The following is a 14,287-nucleotide window of genomic DNA, read 5'->3' as shown; positions in this document are numbered from 1 at the left end:
GGTCCATGATTCTCTCTCATCATGGATGTTTCTATCTCTCTCTCTCTCTCTCTCTCTCTCTCCTTCCTCTCTGAAATAAAAAATAAATAAATAAATAAAAAATAAAAAAAAAACTGTGGTACATCTACACAATGGAATACTACGCTGTGGTAAGAAGGAATTCTTACCATTTGCAACAGCATGGATGGAACTGGAGAGCATTATGCTAAGTGAAATAAACCAGTCAGAGAAAGATAAATATCACATGATCTCACTCATTTGTGGAATATAATGAACAACATAAACTGATCAACAAAAACAGATCCAGAGACAGAGAAGCATCGATCAGACTGTCAAACCTCAGAGGGAAGGTAGGGGTGGGTGGGAGCAAGGGGAAGAGATCAATCAAAGGACTTGTATGCATGCATATAAGCCTAACCAATGGACATGGACACCAGGGAAGTGAGGGCATGAGTGGGGAGGTGGGGGAGAGGAGTAATGGGAGGGGGTAAGGATATATATGTAATACCTTAATCAATAAAGAAAAAATAAATAAATAAAATTTTAAAAATAAAATAAAAAAGTGAGGAAAAAATTAGCTGTACAACTGCAAGAATCCTCAACAATGAACATCATTTTCCTATACCCTACTTCTCCAACCTCATGTAACTCCTTTTATTCTCTTTCACCCCTTTTTTCTTTTCCCTTATGCTTGACAAAGTATCCTCAAGAACTACTCTAACAAACAAAAGGTGCTCATGATGACAGAAATCATTGCCCATGTTCATTAATCAATGTGAACAATGATTGAAGGGAAATGAATCTGAGAGGGGAAAATACTATCAGCAAAGAATTATTTGAACAACAATACAAAAAAAGAGTATCATAGTAAGTAAAAAACAAACCAATTAAGAACATCATTTCAGAAACCAGTTCAAGATCAGAAAAGGTAATATGCAAATTGACCATCATGCCCTCACACAAGATGGCCACCCCCATATGGTCACAAGATGGCTGGCAGGGGAGGGCAGTTGGGGGCGACCAGGCCAGCAGGGGAGGTAGTTGGGGGCACTCGGGCCAGCAGGGGAGCAGTTAGGCATCGATCAGGCTGGCAGGGGAGTGGTTAGGTAGTGATCAGGCTGGCAGGCAGAAGCAGTCAGGGGCAATCAGGCAGGCAGGCAGGTGAGCAGTTGGGAGCCAGCAGTCCTGGATTGTGAGAGGGATCCCCTTGGGATTGGGCCTAAACCGGCAGTCAGACATCCCCTGAGGGTTCCCAGATTGGAGAGGGTGCAGGCTGGCCTGAGGGACACCCCCTCCCCTGTGTATGAATTTCGTGCACCAGGCCTCTAGTTAGAAAATAAATGACAAAGAATCTTTTAAAACTAATAAATAAGAACACATGCAGAAGATACAACTGGTATATGAACAGTTGGTAATATAAAAGAGTTAATTTAGAACTAAGGTGACATGTCATAAATAGGGCAATAGCTAGAAAAAGAGGTGACTTGTAAAAGTGATAATTTTTTACTACCACAGAAAATTTTACATATTTACATGTAAAGAAGTGGGATTCTGAAGGTGGATAATATTTTAATAAACACAGCAAAATTATTCATCCAAAATAGAGCCATACTCTTGTCACTGATGACAACATATTACATGACCCACAGATATGATAACTGCTAAAACTATAAGATCTGAGGGATATTTTAAGAATAGGAAATTTATAATCCCTGTTCTCATGGAACTTTCAGTCTGGACTCTAAAGGCAAATACAGAAACAGAAAAAGATGCATGGAATAGACTGACAACTCTTAGAGGGAAAGCGGGGGAGGGGGGCCATACAGGAAGAGATTAACCAAATAATTTATATGCATATATACATAACCTATGGGGACAGAAAAAAATAGTGCAGCGAAGGAGGAGGGGGCACCAGGGACAGGGTAGAGGGGGGTCAATGGGGAAAAGGGGGACATCTGTAATACTTCCAACAATAAAGATAAGTTTATTTTATATAAATAAATAAAAACTTAAAAGAAGAGCTATAAAGCTTATTCATATTATGTGCTAAATTAAGGTAAAAAGTAAATAAAAGTAAGCAATAAAAATGAGGGGAAAAAAGAAAATACAGAAATTCAGCAACTAATTATGTTTGCTACAATAAAAAGAATGCTCTTAGAGCACATATCTATAATAATAAAAGGGTAATATGGTAATTAAACCGGGCAGTCGAACGACCTTCTGGACGTCTGGATGTCCTTCCGGACAAAGCCGGGGCGGCGGGGGCCGAGGAAGCCGGAGCTACAAGTGGGACTCTCCAGTCTCAGTGAGCCCATGGCCCCATCCCTGCACCAGCCACCAACCCTGTGCACAGTTCCCGGGTCCCACTGCGCAGCCTCCGCCTCTGCCAACCCTGCCCCTTCTGGACGAAGCCGGGACTGCGAGGGCCAGCTGGAGCTGCAAGGGCCGGCCGGGGTTGCGAGGGGCTGCAAGGGGCTGCGAGGGCCGGCCGGGGCTGCGAGGGCCAAGTCCCTTGCACAAATTTCGTGCATTGGGCCTCTAGTAGGAATATATCAGTGTGGGGTAATAATCAAGAGAAGTGGTATTTAAACTGAGTACAAAGCTTGGTAGGAAAACTGGGTACATTGGGAAAATTTTTCTAAGCAAAAGGAACAGCATATTAAAAGACCCACAGTTGAGAAAGTGGTCTATTTATGGGACTGGAAGAAAGTCATTATAAAGCAGCCCAGGAGATGAATCTGAAGAGGCAGAGAGAAGCCAGAGGGTATATACATAAACTACTACAACAATCTAAAATAAATGACTCTAGCTTGGCTGAGTAGCAAGAGGACATGGAGAGAAGTAACAGATCTGAAAACTACTTTAGGAGGAAGTCCAAGATTTGCTAACTTCATATGGATTGCTTGGTAAAGATGATTTGGTTTCTTTCTTGAACTATTAAATTTATTATGGCTCCATTTATGAAGATAGGAATACCAGAGGAGAAATAAGTCTGAAGGAATTTAGTTTCCAATATTTAAGAAGCCCATGAGACCTCAAAAGTGGAAAAGTCAATTGGTTCAACCCAAGTCATTAATTTATGCATTACAAATTTGTCAAGTGCCTTTGGAATTACAAACAAATTATCTTTAGAGTAAAAATATCTTTGGAATTACAATAGCTTCATGTTATTCATCTGTGAAAATTGACATGGTTAGCAGAATAATGGCCTCCCAAAGTTGTACTCACCCTAATCTACAATATCTGTGAAAATGCTACCTTACATAGCAAGAGACTTTGCAAATGTGATTAAGGTTATAAGTCTTCAGATAAAGAGATTATATTGAATTATCCAATTATATTGATCCAATTTCATTACTTGTGTCCTTAGAAGTAGTGGTCACTGAGAGAGAGAGGCTGATGGAAGAAGCAATAGAAATTCAAAGTGTGGCTTTGAAGATGCAAGAGGGGAGGAATGACTCAAAGAATATAGGTGGCTTTGAGAGGCTGGAAAAGGCAGTCTCTCCAGGAACCACCTGCAGGAATGCAACCAGGTCAACACCTTGATTTTAGCCCAATGAGATCCATTTCAGACCTCTGACCCACAGAACTGCAAGATAATAAATGTGTGTTGTTTTAAACTATTAAGTTTGTAGTAATTTGTTATAACCGCAATAGAAAATACAATTGATATGATAATTAATCATGTTGTATTCCCTAACCAAACTAGATAAAATGGAATTTTATATAAGAAAATTCGTGTGCAAAATATAGTAGGGACCCAATAAATGTTAAACATTATAATTAAAGAGAGTAAGTATCCTTTCAGTATATTTTCTTGATATGTTTCTTCCTAAGAAATTCTGGATAAATGAAAATTCTGTGGCTTCAAATTTTTTTAATTTATATTCTATTTAAGGGACTAGTAAGAAAAAAAAACTTTCTTGCAACTATCACCCCCTCTTTAGTCAGATTCTTTATGTTGTATTTTCTTAAAATGGTCGGCTGCTAATTAGAAACTGAAGGAAGCAAAAAAATTAAGAACAATTCAATAAAAATATGGCATGTCCGTGGGGGTCAGTTGGAGGTGATCAGGACAGCGGGCGGGGGAGCAGTTTGGAGTGAGCAGGCCAGCAGGGGGCAGTTGGGGGTGAGCAGGTTGGCAGGGGACGGCAGGTGGGGGCGAGCACACTGGCACGGGGGGCAATTGGGGGTGATCAGGCTGGCGGGGGGGGGGGCATTTAGGGGTGAGCAGGCCGCCAGCAGGGGGCAGTTAGGGGTTAGCAGGCTGGCAGGCAGAGTGGTTAGGGGCAATCAGGCAGGCAGGCAGGCAGGTGAGCGGTTAGGAGCCAGCATTGCCGGATTGCAAGAGGAATGTCCGACTGCCGGTTTAGGCCCGATCCCTGTAAACCGGCAGTAGGACATCCTTCGCGGGGTCCCAGATTGGAAAGGGTGCAGGCCGGGCTGAGGGACACCCCCCCCCATGCATGAATTTCATGCACTGGGCCACTAGTTTATCTATAAAAATAAAAGTGTAATATGCTAATTAGACCAGATGTCCTTCCGGACGACCTTCTAGATGAAGCCGGGGCTGCGAGGGAAGCCTGGGTCCTGGGTGCCTGCTGGCAGTCAGAGGAAAGCCCGGGTCCCAGGTGCCAGAGGGAAACTGGTGCCAGCAGCTGGGGGAAAGAAGACCTACTCTTGCATGAATTTCATACATTGGGTCTCTAGTCCTATCTAATAAAGAGGGAATATGCAAATTGACCATCACACCATAACAAAAATGGCTGCACCCACAGCGGAGGCCGAGTTCCCGTAACGAGCCTTAACGAGCAATCAACATGGACCTGAGGCTTCGCCCCCCCGCCTGGTGTGCCTTGACAGGGGACCTCAAGCCACACACCCGCCCCGGAGCCAGGCTGGAGGACCTCAGGCTGCACCACCCACCTGGCAGGGCTTGACGGGGAACCTCAGGCCGCTCCCCCCACTCGCAGGGCTTGACGGGGTACCTCAGGCTGCACCCCCCGCCCCGACACTAGGCCAGGGGACCTGAGGCCGCGCCCCCTACCTGGCGGGGCTTGACAGGGACCTCAAGGCATGGCCCCTGCCCCAGCCTGGGCCTGGTGACCTCAGGCCACGCACCCTGCCCCGGCGCCAGGCCAGGCAACCTGAGGCCATGCCCCCCACCCGGCGGGGATAGACGGGGGTGGGGCTGGCCGGGGCTGGATCTAGACCAATAGGGGTGATGCCGGCCAGGTCTGCGTCTCACGCGATTTCGAGGCACACATGGGTAGGCAGGGACTTGACTCTGGTTCCCGTGATGTGCCCCAGACTCTGACAGGAGAAAGATTTTCATATACATTTTACTAATTTTCTTTCATCTCTGACACTTGTGTTATAGAGAAAGGGCAAATAGCAATTTTAAAATATTTCCTCTAATTAATTCCCTTTAAATGTGCACGAATTTTGTGCACCGGGTCACTAGTATTTAAATAAACCTCAAGAATATATGATGCTGTTTTATTTGAGTTCTTCTAACTACCTGGTATACAAGTCTTTCCCTCTCACTCTCCCTTTATCTGTGCTCACCATGTTAGAAGTTACACAATACTCAAGCCAGTTGGAATTAAATTACATGTAAAATAAGCAGATTCTATAAAACAGACAATAGGCTTTTGAGGCTCTTTGTAGATTTAGGTTTACTTTGCCTATTTTCCAAAGTTAAACTGGAATATTACAAAAACACATAGAATAATGTTTGTAGGTATATTTAATATAAACACTTACCCACAGGTGGCACCCGTTTTTTGGAAATATGAACATTTATCTTCTCTTTACACGCTTTCATACTTCTGTCTGAATTTCTTTGTGCCTTGTCTTGGGCAATAGGTGACATATTTATATTTTTATCTTTACCTTGTTCCTTATCAACCTGTTCTTCAACTTTATTGACTTGAAGTTTTCTTTTCTGTTTTTGTGTTGTAGTCCTTTTGTTTCCAGATGTTTTTTCTGCATTTTTGGAATACATTTCAGTTTTTGTAGATCTACTTTCCATTTCATCTGTCAAAGCACAATTCCTACCCAGTTTTCTCTGATCAGAGGGCTGAGATTTCTCTAGTGGGTGAGCTTTTCCAGAATGTTTGACATTTGTCAAAGTTGTAGGTGTTACACTGTGATGTTTTTCTCTTGACATCTTACTTTGAAGGAGTGCAGTGCTCTCAGTAGGGGATACTGTGCATTGTTTCGCAGGCACAGTCTTTCTTGGTATAGTAATCCAAGACTGACTGGCAAAACTATCTGATTCATCAATTATAAATTCATCCTCTAAATTCATATCAGTTGCAGGAGATGACTGAGGTGGAACAGTTGCTATATGCCTAAAAACAGGACTAAAAAAAGATGTTACAATAAATAACAGCTCAAAAAAATAAAGTTTTACCTTAGCTCAGTGAAGAAAATAAAATAACCTATAAAATATATGTATCTTTTAAACAGCAGTTCACGTCTCCTCAATTTTCCTTTACCCTTTATATTTTATACTAGAGGCCTGGTGCACAAAATTTGTGCACGGGTAAGGTCCCCAGGCCTGGCCGGCAATCAGGGCTGATCTGTGGGGTGATCTGGGAGCCCCCACTGGCACCCACCTTGACTAGCCTGGCGCCGCCTGCTTGCTCACCCCGCACCCTACTGCCGCCACTGGTCACATCCCTCTGCGGGGCAACTGACAGGGCAATCAGGGGAGGGGAGAAGGCGCTGGCACCCACATTGGCTGGGGGCAGCTCTTGCATTGAGCATCTGCCCCCTGGTGGTCGGTGTGCATCATAGCGACCAGTTGTTCCACTGATCATTCCGCTGTTCGGTTGAATATTAGGTTTTTATTATATAGGATTATAGAAATATAAAAGGACCTTTCCTTTTATATTTCTATAATACGATCACATTCATTTATAACATTAATGGGATCACAGAAATTTAGAGCTGGAAGAGAGCCTATACATCAAGTAATTTGATGCCCCTCCTACCCATTTTATATTTATTTAAAAGTTAAAATCCAGGGATGTGTAAATATAGTCCAGAAACATTGACTGACAGCTCAAAAATGCATCCCATTATTACATATAATGTTATATTAAATTATATATTTGTATAGATCTCTTTAGATTTCTTCTCATATAAATTAGGTTTCCAGAACCAATTCCAATACGGTGTCGGGGTTCGGCCCACACAAACAAACAATTCCCAGACACCAGTAGCATATCTGAGAATTCAACTCAATTATGACACTATCTACCCAGAGAAAGTGTCAGATGCCAACATTATGGGTTCAATCGTACAAGAGTGCCCTGCCCCGATACACACACACTTCAGATGCTGCCACATCCCATATTACCTGTGCTTCTGATCAATGAGGTACAGACTGGAGGTTCTCAACAACCCCCTCCAAGTCAGAATGCCAATTGGAAGTCCAGATTGTTACCTGCATTGCTGACCAACTGGCTATAAATGAGAGGTTCCTACAACCCCCTCTTTGGATTTGATTAATTTGATAGAACAGCTCACAGAACTCAGAAAAACATGTTATTAGATCAATGGTTTATTGTAAAAGGATATAACTGAGGAAGGGCAAGACGGAGGAGGGGCAAGGTATGTGGGAAGGCACTCCAGGCTTGTTCCATCTCTAAGTGTTTATGAACCAGGATGCTCTTGCACCCCATCCTCTTGGCTTTTAATGGAGGTTTCCTTACAAACTTATAATTAAGTAAATCACTGGTCACGGGTGATTGGCTCAACCTCCAGCTTCTCTCCCCTCCCTGGAGGTCTGGGGTAGGGCTGAAACTTTCAACATTAATCACAGGGTAATTTACACTAGCAACTAGCTCCCATTCTCACCAATGCTTTCCAAAATTCATCTCATTAACATAACAAAAGACACTCTCTCCCCCCAACCCCCTTTCAAAACAGGAAATTCCAAGAGTTCTGGGAGTTGTAAACCAGGAACTGTGACCAAGGACCAAATATAAATGAGAAATATATTTTAGTCATCTGATGACCAAATATTCATTTCTTATAAATCACAATATTGCAATATCCAAAACAAGGTTATTCTGAGACACCTTAAAATCTAATATCTAAGAAAATACTACTAAATTATATTACACAAAAATTCATTCCAAGTATGAATAATTCACCCACATTTTCATGCATGTTTCAATATTGTAATCATGGTAAATAAATAAATGGTGTATATCTAGAAAAATATAGTAAGTGCATTGGGATTAAGCATTACCTCTTCCAGTTAGTTGGAAAAGCTTTCCAGAGAAGGAAGAAATTATTCAAAGGATGGTATCCCTCCAAAATTCATAAATTAAAACCTAATCCCTGCTCTAGCCAGTTTTGCTCAGTGGATAGAGCATTGGCCTGGGGACTGAAGGGCCCCGGGTTTGATTCCAGTCAAGGGCACATGCCTGGGTTGCAGGCTTGATCTCCAGTAGGGGCCACGCAGCAGGCAACTGATCAATGATTCTCTCTCATCACTGATGTTTCTATTTCTCTTTCCCTCTCCCTTCCTCTCTGAAATCAATAAAAATATGTTAAAACAAAAACCTAATCCCCAATGTCATGGAATTTGAGAGTGGGGCACTTAGCAGTTGATTTAGGCCATCAAGGTAAGTGGTCATGAATGGAATTAGTACCTTTATAAAAGAGGCCCAGAAAGCCCTCTTGCCACCTGCTACTATGTGAGGTTATAGTAAGAAGACAGTCATATTCAAATTGGGAAGCAAACTTCACAGATACTGAATCTACTCGAGCCCTGATTTTGGACTTCTCAGCCTCCAGAACTGTGAGAAATAAATTTCTGTTGTTTATAAGCCATAGTCTATGGTAGTACATTATAGCAGCCCAAATGGATTAAGACAACACTTTAAATTGCAGAATAGAGAAAGGCATCTTCTGGCTAGATGGAAAATCAAGGAAGTCTTTGTGGCATTTGAGCTGAATCTTGAAGGATGGATAAGACATGGTCATGAGAAAATGCAAGGAAGACAATCAGAAGGAAGAGCAAAAGCAAAAGCAATGAAGCAAGAAAGCACCAGGAATAGCCCTGTCAGTAGTTGAGCATCGACCTATGAACCAGGAGGTCGTGGTTGGATTCCCAGCCACATGCCCTGGTTTCAGGCTTGAGCCCCAGTGTGGGGCATGCAGGAGCAGCCGATCAATGATTCTCTCTCATCATTGCTGTTTCTATCTCTCTCTCTCCCTCTCCCTTCCTCTCTGAAATAAATAAAAATATATTTTAAAAAAGAAAACACTAGGCATAGTGAATAGTTACATTTGACTACAGCAATTAAACATAAAATTAAGTTTACTCATTAGTTCATTTAAAAGAACATTAAAAAAAACTTAATTATTTTTTGGACATAGATATAATTAGCCCAAAAGTGTAACATATTTGTATTAGATGGTGGAGTTAACATCCATAAATAAGGTAAAAGATTCCAGAGAGAGATCTCTACTAAAAAACAGAGACTGAAGAATGAATTTCATTCATTCATCCAGTATGTTTTTATAAAACCTTCCTAACATATTCACTAGCATTCTGATATATGTCACAGGAAATGCAAAAGAAACTCTAGACTCCTAGAAAGAAGGATTTATGTCTTAATCTATCACAAAAACAAACAAACAAAAAAACACATAAAATAGTTAAACTATAATGCAAGGCATGAAACTATTTTTAAAAAAATACTGGAGTTGGGACTTGGAAAAAAACTAGAAACCTAGCATGAACTTTAATTTAAAAAAAAGTATTAAATAAAGATAGGCATATGACAAGGAAAAATAAGTATGCCAAAGCAAGGACAACTACAAATATGTTTGACCAAGTTGGCAGAAGGACAAACTAGGGAGAGTGAAGGCCTTATATACCAGCTGACAAATCTGAAGTTTATTCTATAGACCAGTGGTTCTCACCCTCACAGCCATTATATCTAGTTAACTCTAATGTGCAGCCACAGGTTTGAAACTGTAGAACCACTGAAGGTTTTTCAGTAGTCAGAACAGGTTAAAATTTATTTTACAACTATCCTTTTATTAACACATTATATAACAGAAAAAAGATTTAAAACCCTTAAAAATGAAATACACAGGCATCCTGACATAATTATATTTCTAAATATTGCCTTCATTCTTTGATAGCATACAAACTAAAAAGTACTGATGAACAGAAGCAATGAAAGCTGAATAAATTTATTTTCCATTACATCGAATTTAGTGTCTACTAAATAGTGGTTTTAGGGTGATTTACTGGTAAGAAATTACACTCTCCTTACAGATTAGGCATCACTTCAATTAACATCAGTGTCAATTAAAATTCACTTCTAGTTAAAAATAACATTCAGAATCCTTAGATATTGTTGTTTATAGAATGTGAAAGAAAAAATGTCTCAAAGGACATTTTCTCAATAACTCACCTGGATTCACTTTTTCTTTTTAAAGTTTCTAAAAACAAGGCTGAAAAACTCTTTTTAGCTTGTGATTGAATTTCATATTCTGAACCTTGCATTATTTTCTGAGGAGTTTCTGGCGGTTTTCTCTCTTGTGGTCTTTCTGATACTTCATCCTCTATATCTGATACTTTAGTCTCTGTTTCTACTTTCTTCAAAATATCTTTATCTTCAAAGTCTAACCTAAAAGGTTAAAAATAAGGCAAGCTGAATGCTCCCAGTTTGTTGAGTTATGAGTTTTCCTGAACTCCTGCCCAGTGACAACACAGACCACTTAGAAAAATTTCCATTGAGCCTTTATTTAAAATTTATAAATGGTAATTTGCAACCCCTTACACTAAAAATGCAAGGCAAAACACTCAGAAAAATTAAGTTACGTATTTGTCAATAGAAAAAAATTAAAAAGGTAAATCATACAGCAATAAAATATATAGCTTATAGCACTAGTTCTCAAATATTTAATATGAATTTGAATCTTATTCAAATGCAGATTCTCATTCAGTAGGTCCAGGACAGAGTTTGAGATTCTGTGTAGTAGATTCTCAAATAACGTCGTTTTATTCAGCATCATTTCACTATAACATTGATGAGATGCCATAGGAACTTAACTTCTGTTTATATCAATTAGCCTATGGTAAAATTGGTTTTGTTATACTTCATTTCACTTGAAGTCACAGAACTTATCAATGACATTTAGTGATGACTTACTGTATTACTAACAAGCTTCCAGATAATGCCATTGCTCTGATCCTTAGCCACAGACCACACTTTAAATAGCAAAATCTTAGAATGTACATAAGACCCTAGACAGAAATTACACTTATTGCACAGATAGGAGCAAAAGACCTTGAATGACCTACTTTGCTTCTTAAAGGCCAGAGGGAAAGTCCCCCAAAATGGACACGAGTTTACCATAACTCATCCTTAATAATCCTTATCCTTTGCTATGCTAGAAATGATCTGATATATACCTAACCTTGTAATTACAAATAATATAGAGAAATACAAACTGCTTCTCTTAGAAAGTTAGAAAGAACTTATTATCAGGGAAAAAAAGCATTTTCTCACAGACAATAGAAAAGTTATCCCCAGCTTCTCTGCTTCTCTGAAGTACACTTTAAGGCCTTCCTTATTAAATATAAATGTGATATATACCGAATATATGTTATATTCTTTTTCTAACATGTTAATAATCCTCAAAACTGTGAAATATATAAAAGATTAAATTACATACTTTTGGATATAAAATGTAAAACTCTTTTAGTAGGATTAATATTTAAATTTTAAAAGTTTACCTTTTTTTGGTTTTAAGAGAAATCTCTGTACTTGAAGATAACACATTTACTGAATCTTCAAAAGTGTAGGTCTCTCTCTTTTGGCCAATAGACGAAACATCATTTTGTGGTACAGATGTTTTTGCATTCAAAAGAACAAAAGGTGAACCAACAGATAAGTAAAATTCCTCATTGGCATCATTGTGAAGATCTTTGAGTTTTTTACTTGACATTTTTCTTGAGTCAGGTGTTTTAGAACCAACATCAGCTGCCAAAATTTTCTGAGGAACCTCATGGCCTTGAACTAGAAAAAAATTACATGAAGATATTTAAAAACTTTAAGTAATATTAGAACCTTTTTAAAATTCATTAACAAATTCATTAAAAATAATTTTCAGAAGACTCACTGATAATTAAGTTTATAATCAAAGGCCTACAAGTAAAATATATAAGTACATACTTTAAAAGTATTAATTTATGAAATTAATGAACTAAAATATGTATTTGGTTCACATTCTGAAGTTTGAAATGATGGAAATCCTAAAACAGAAAATTCATAATTTTATTTATAGTCAATTTATTAAAGATCTCAATAAATCTATACATGGCTGAAACAATAAAGTAATATTAGAGAAATTAAGAAATACAACCTCTAGGTTAAGAGTCAGTAAATTAGGGCAGTTAGATGAGCACATCTTTGTACATGTAATACACATATATAGAATAACATTTACAGATATATACACAATATACAGATATAACAGGTATATGTATATAGAGAGAATATTTACATATATCTTTATATATACATGTCTCTATCTTTATATACCTTAACCTTCAAATATCAATGACAAAGTAGAATGGCGAGGCAGTATTCATACTAATTCATACTCTTAAGAAGCAAAGATTAAAAATTAAAAATACAAGCAAAAATGACTTTTGATTTTGGAACAAGATGGCATAAATTCATTTTTTCCTGCTTTTCACACTAAATACAACTAAATTCCCTGGTAATTATTCATCAAACAACAATAACAGAACTCTGAAAGCTAGAAGGAAGAATGCAATTTGCTGTTCCTCAAGCCTTAAGGAACAACAGACAATGTGGTTAATCCCCAGGGTTTTGTTTATATTTCATTCCCAAATTGGGCTCTAGAAAAGCCTACAATCCAGAACGGCCCACAGGTAAGAGAAGATGGAGTAGAGAACCTGCATTCTCTGACCAAAAGCCTTAGAGAAGGAAAACACTCAGAGACAGACTGGGAAACTCAAATGCCCACTCCACAAAGCAGGCCTTTCAGTGGCAGAGCAGCAAAGCCTTAGGCAGTGTCAGGCCCTACTCCGTAAGTACTATGGGGCAGGGGCAACAGAGGAGCAAAGCCCTGGGCCAAACCTCTCTGGACCAATCCAGTCCCCCCGCTTTAACAATCAGCCACTGCTACACAGACCACTGGTAGAATTGATCCACTGGTAGTACTGACACCCCAGGTCATCCCAGACCCTACTCCCAATGAGGGCACCAATAAAGATCCATTCCCTGCAGTTTCTGACCCCAACTTCCTTGGGTAAGGACATCAGGATGCTTAAGAAAGCACCTTCCATCCACCCACACAGCACCAGCAAGAACTGATCTGGAATACCAGCATTATCAGAAAATTAAACAGACCATTGCTAGGACTTAAACACTTAACTGTCATTGGAATTAAAATCCACAAAAGTAGGCAAGAACCTACACATTAAAGCAAAATAGGGCAACTATATGCTACAACAAAAGATTTAAATACAATCAAGTGTCTCCTTAATATAATAAACAAAATATCAAGGATACATTCAAAATTATTCATCATACCAAACCCCAGGAGAAACACAACCTGAACAAGAAAACAGAATCAGTGGACACAAATGGACCAAAAGGAATCAGATGTTGTAATTATTTAACAAGAATTTTAAAATAGCCATCATAAAAAAAATGTTTTAACAATCAATTTTCTTGAAACAAATGAAAACACAGAAACCCCTATAGATATAGAAGGTACAAAAGAGAGACAGTTTTTTGGATTTTCACCATTCTTATAGGTGTGCAGTGGTATCTGTTGTTTTAATTTAAAAGTCCCTAATAACAAGAATGATGAACAAATCAAAATCACAATAAGGTACTACTTCACACCCATTAAAATGGTTATCAAAAGCAAAACAATGAAAAAACAAACAGAAATAGCAAGTGTCAGTAAGGATGTAGAGAAAGTGGAATCCTTGTGCACTGCTGGTGGGAATGGAGGCAACAGCATACAATAGAGTAAAGACAATCTCTTCAATAAAAGGTGTTGGAAAAATTGGACAGATATACGAAAAAAATGGAACTAGACCACCAATTTACACCATATACAAAAATAAACTCAAAATGGATAAAATACTTAAATGTAAGTAGTGAAACCTTAAAAGTCCTAGAAGAAACCATAGGCAGCAAAATCTCAGACATTGCTCACACCAATTATGTTTGCCAGTAAATCTTCTAGGGCAAGGGAAACA

General features: G+C 39.0%; 1 protein-coding gene across 2 annotated transcripts in view; it reads right to left on the bottom strand.

Moving 5' to 3' along the window:
- The window catches only part of CENPC (centromere protein C), a 69,467-nt gene that overhangs the window by 43,560 nt on the left and 11,620 nt on the right, over positions 1 to 14,287 (bottom strand). For both annotated transcript variants that reach the window (XM_054728745.1, XM_008158730.3), the window contains exons 6-8: positions 11,780 to 12,062; positions 10,452 to 10,667; positions 5,767 to 6,368 (exon numbers count right to left, since the gene is read on the bottom strand). In XM_054728745.1, the coding sequence (XP_054584720.1) occupies positions 5,767 to 6,368; positions 10,452 to 10,667; positions 11,780 to 12,062 (1,101 nt within the window). The remainder of the gene's footprint in view (positions 1 to 5,766; positions 6,369 to 10,451; positions 10,668 to 11,779; positions 12,063 to 14,287) is intronic.

Source organism: Eptesicus fuscus, chromosome 2, assembly GCF_027574615.1.
Source record: "Eptesicus fuscus isolate TK198812 chromosome 2, DD_ASM_mEF_20220401, whole genome shotgun sequence".
NCBI lineage: Eukaryota > Metazoa > Chordata > Mammalia > Chiroptera > Vespertilionidae > Eptesicus > Eptesicus fuscus.
This window is presented reverse-complemented; position numbering and strand designations above follow the sequence as displayed.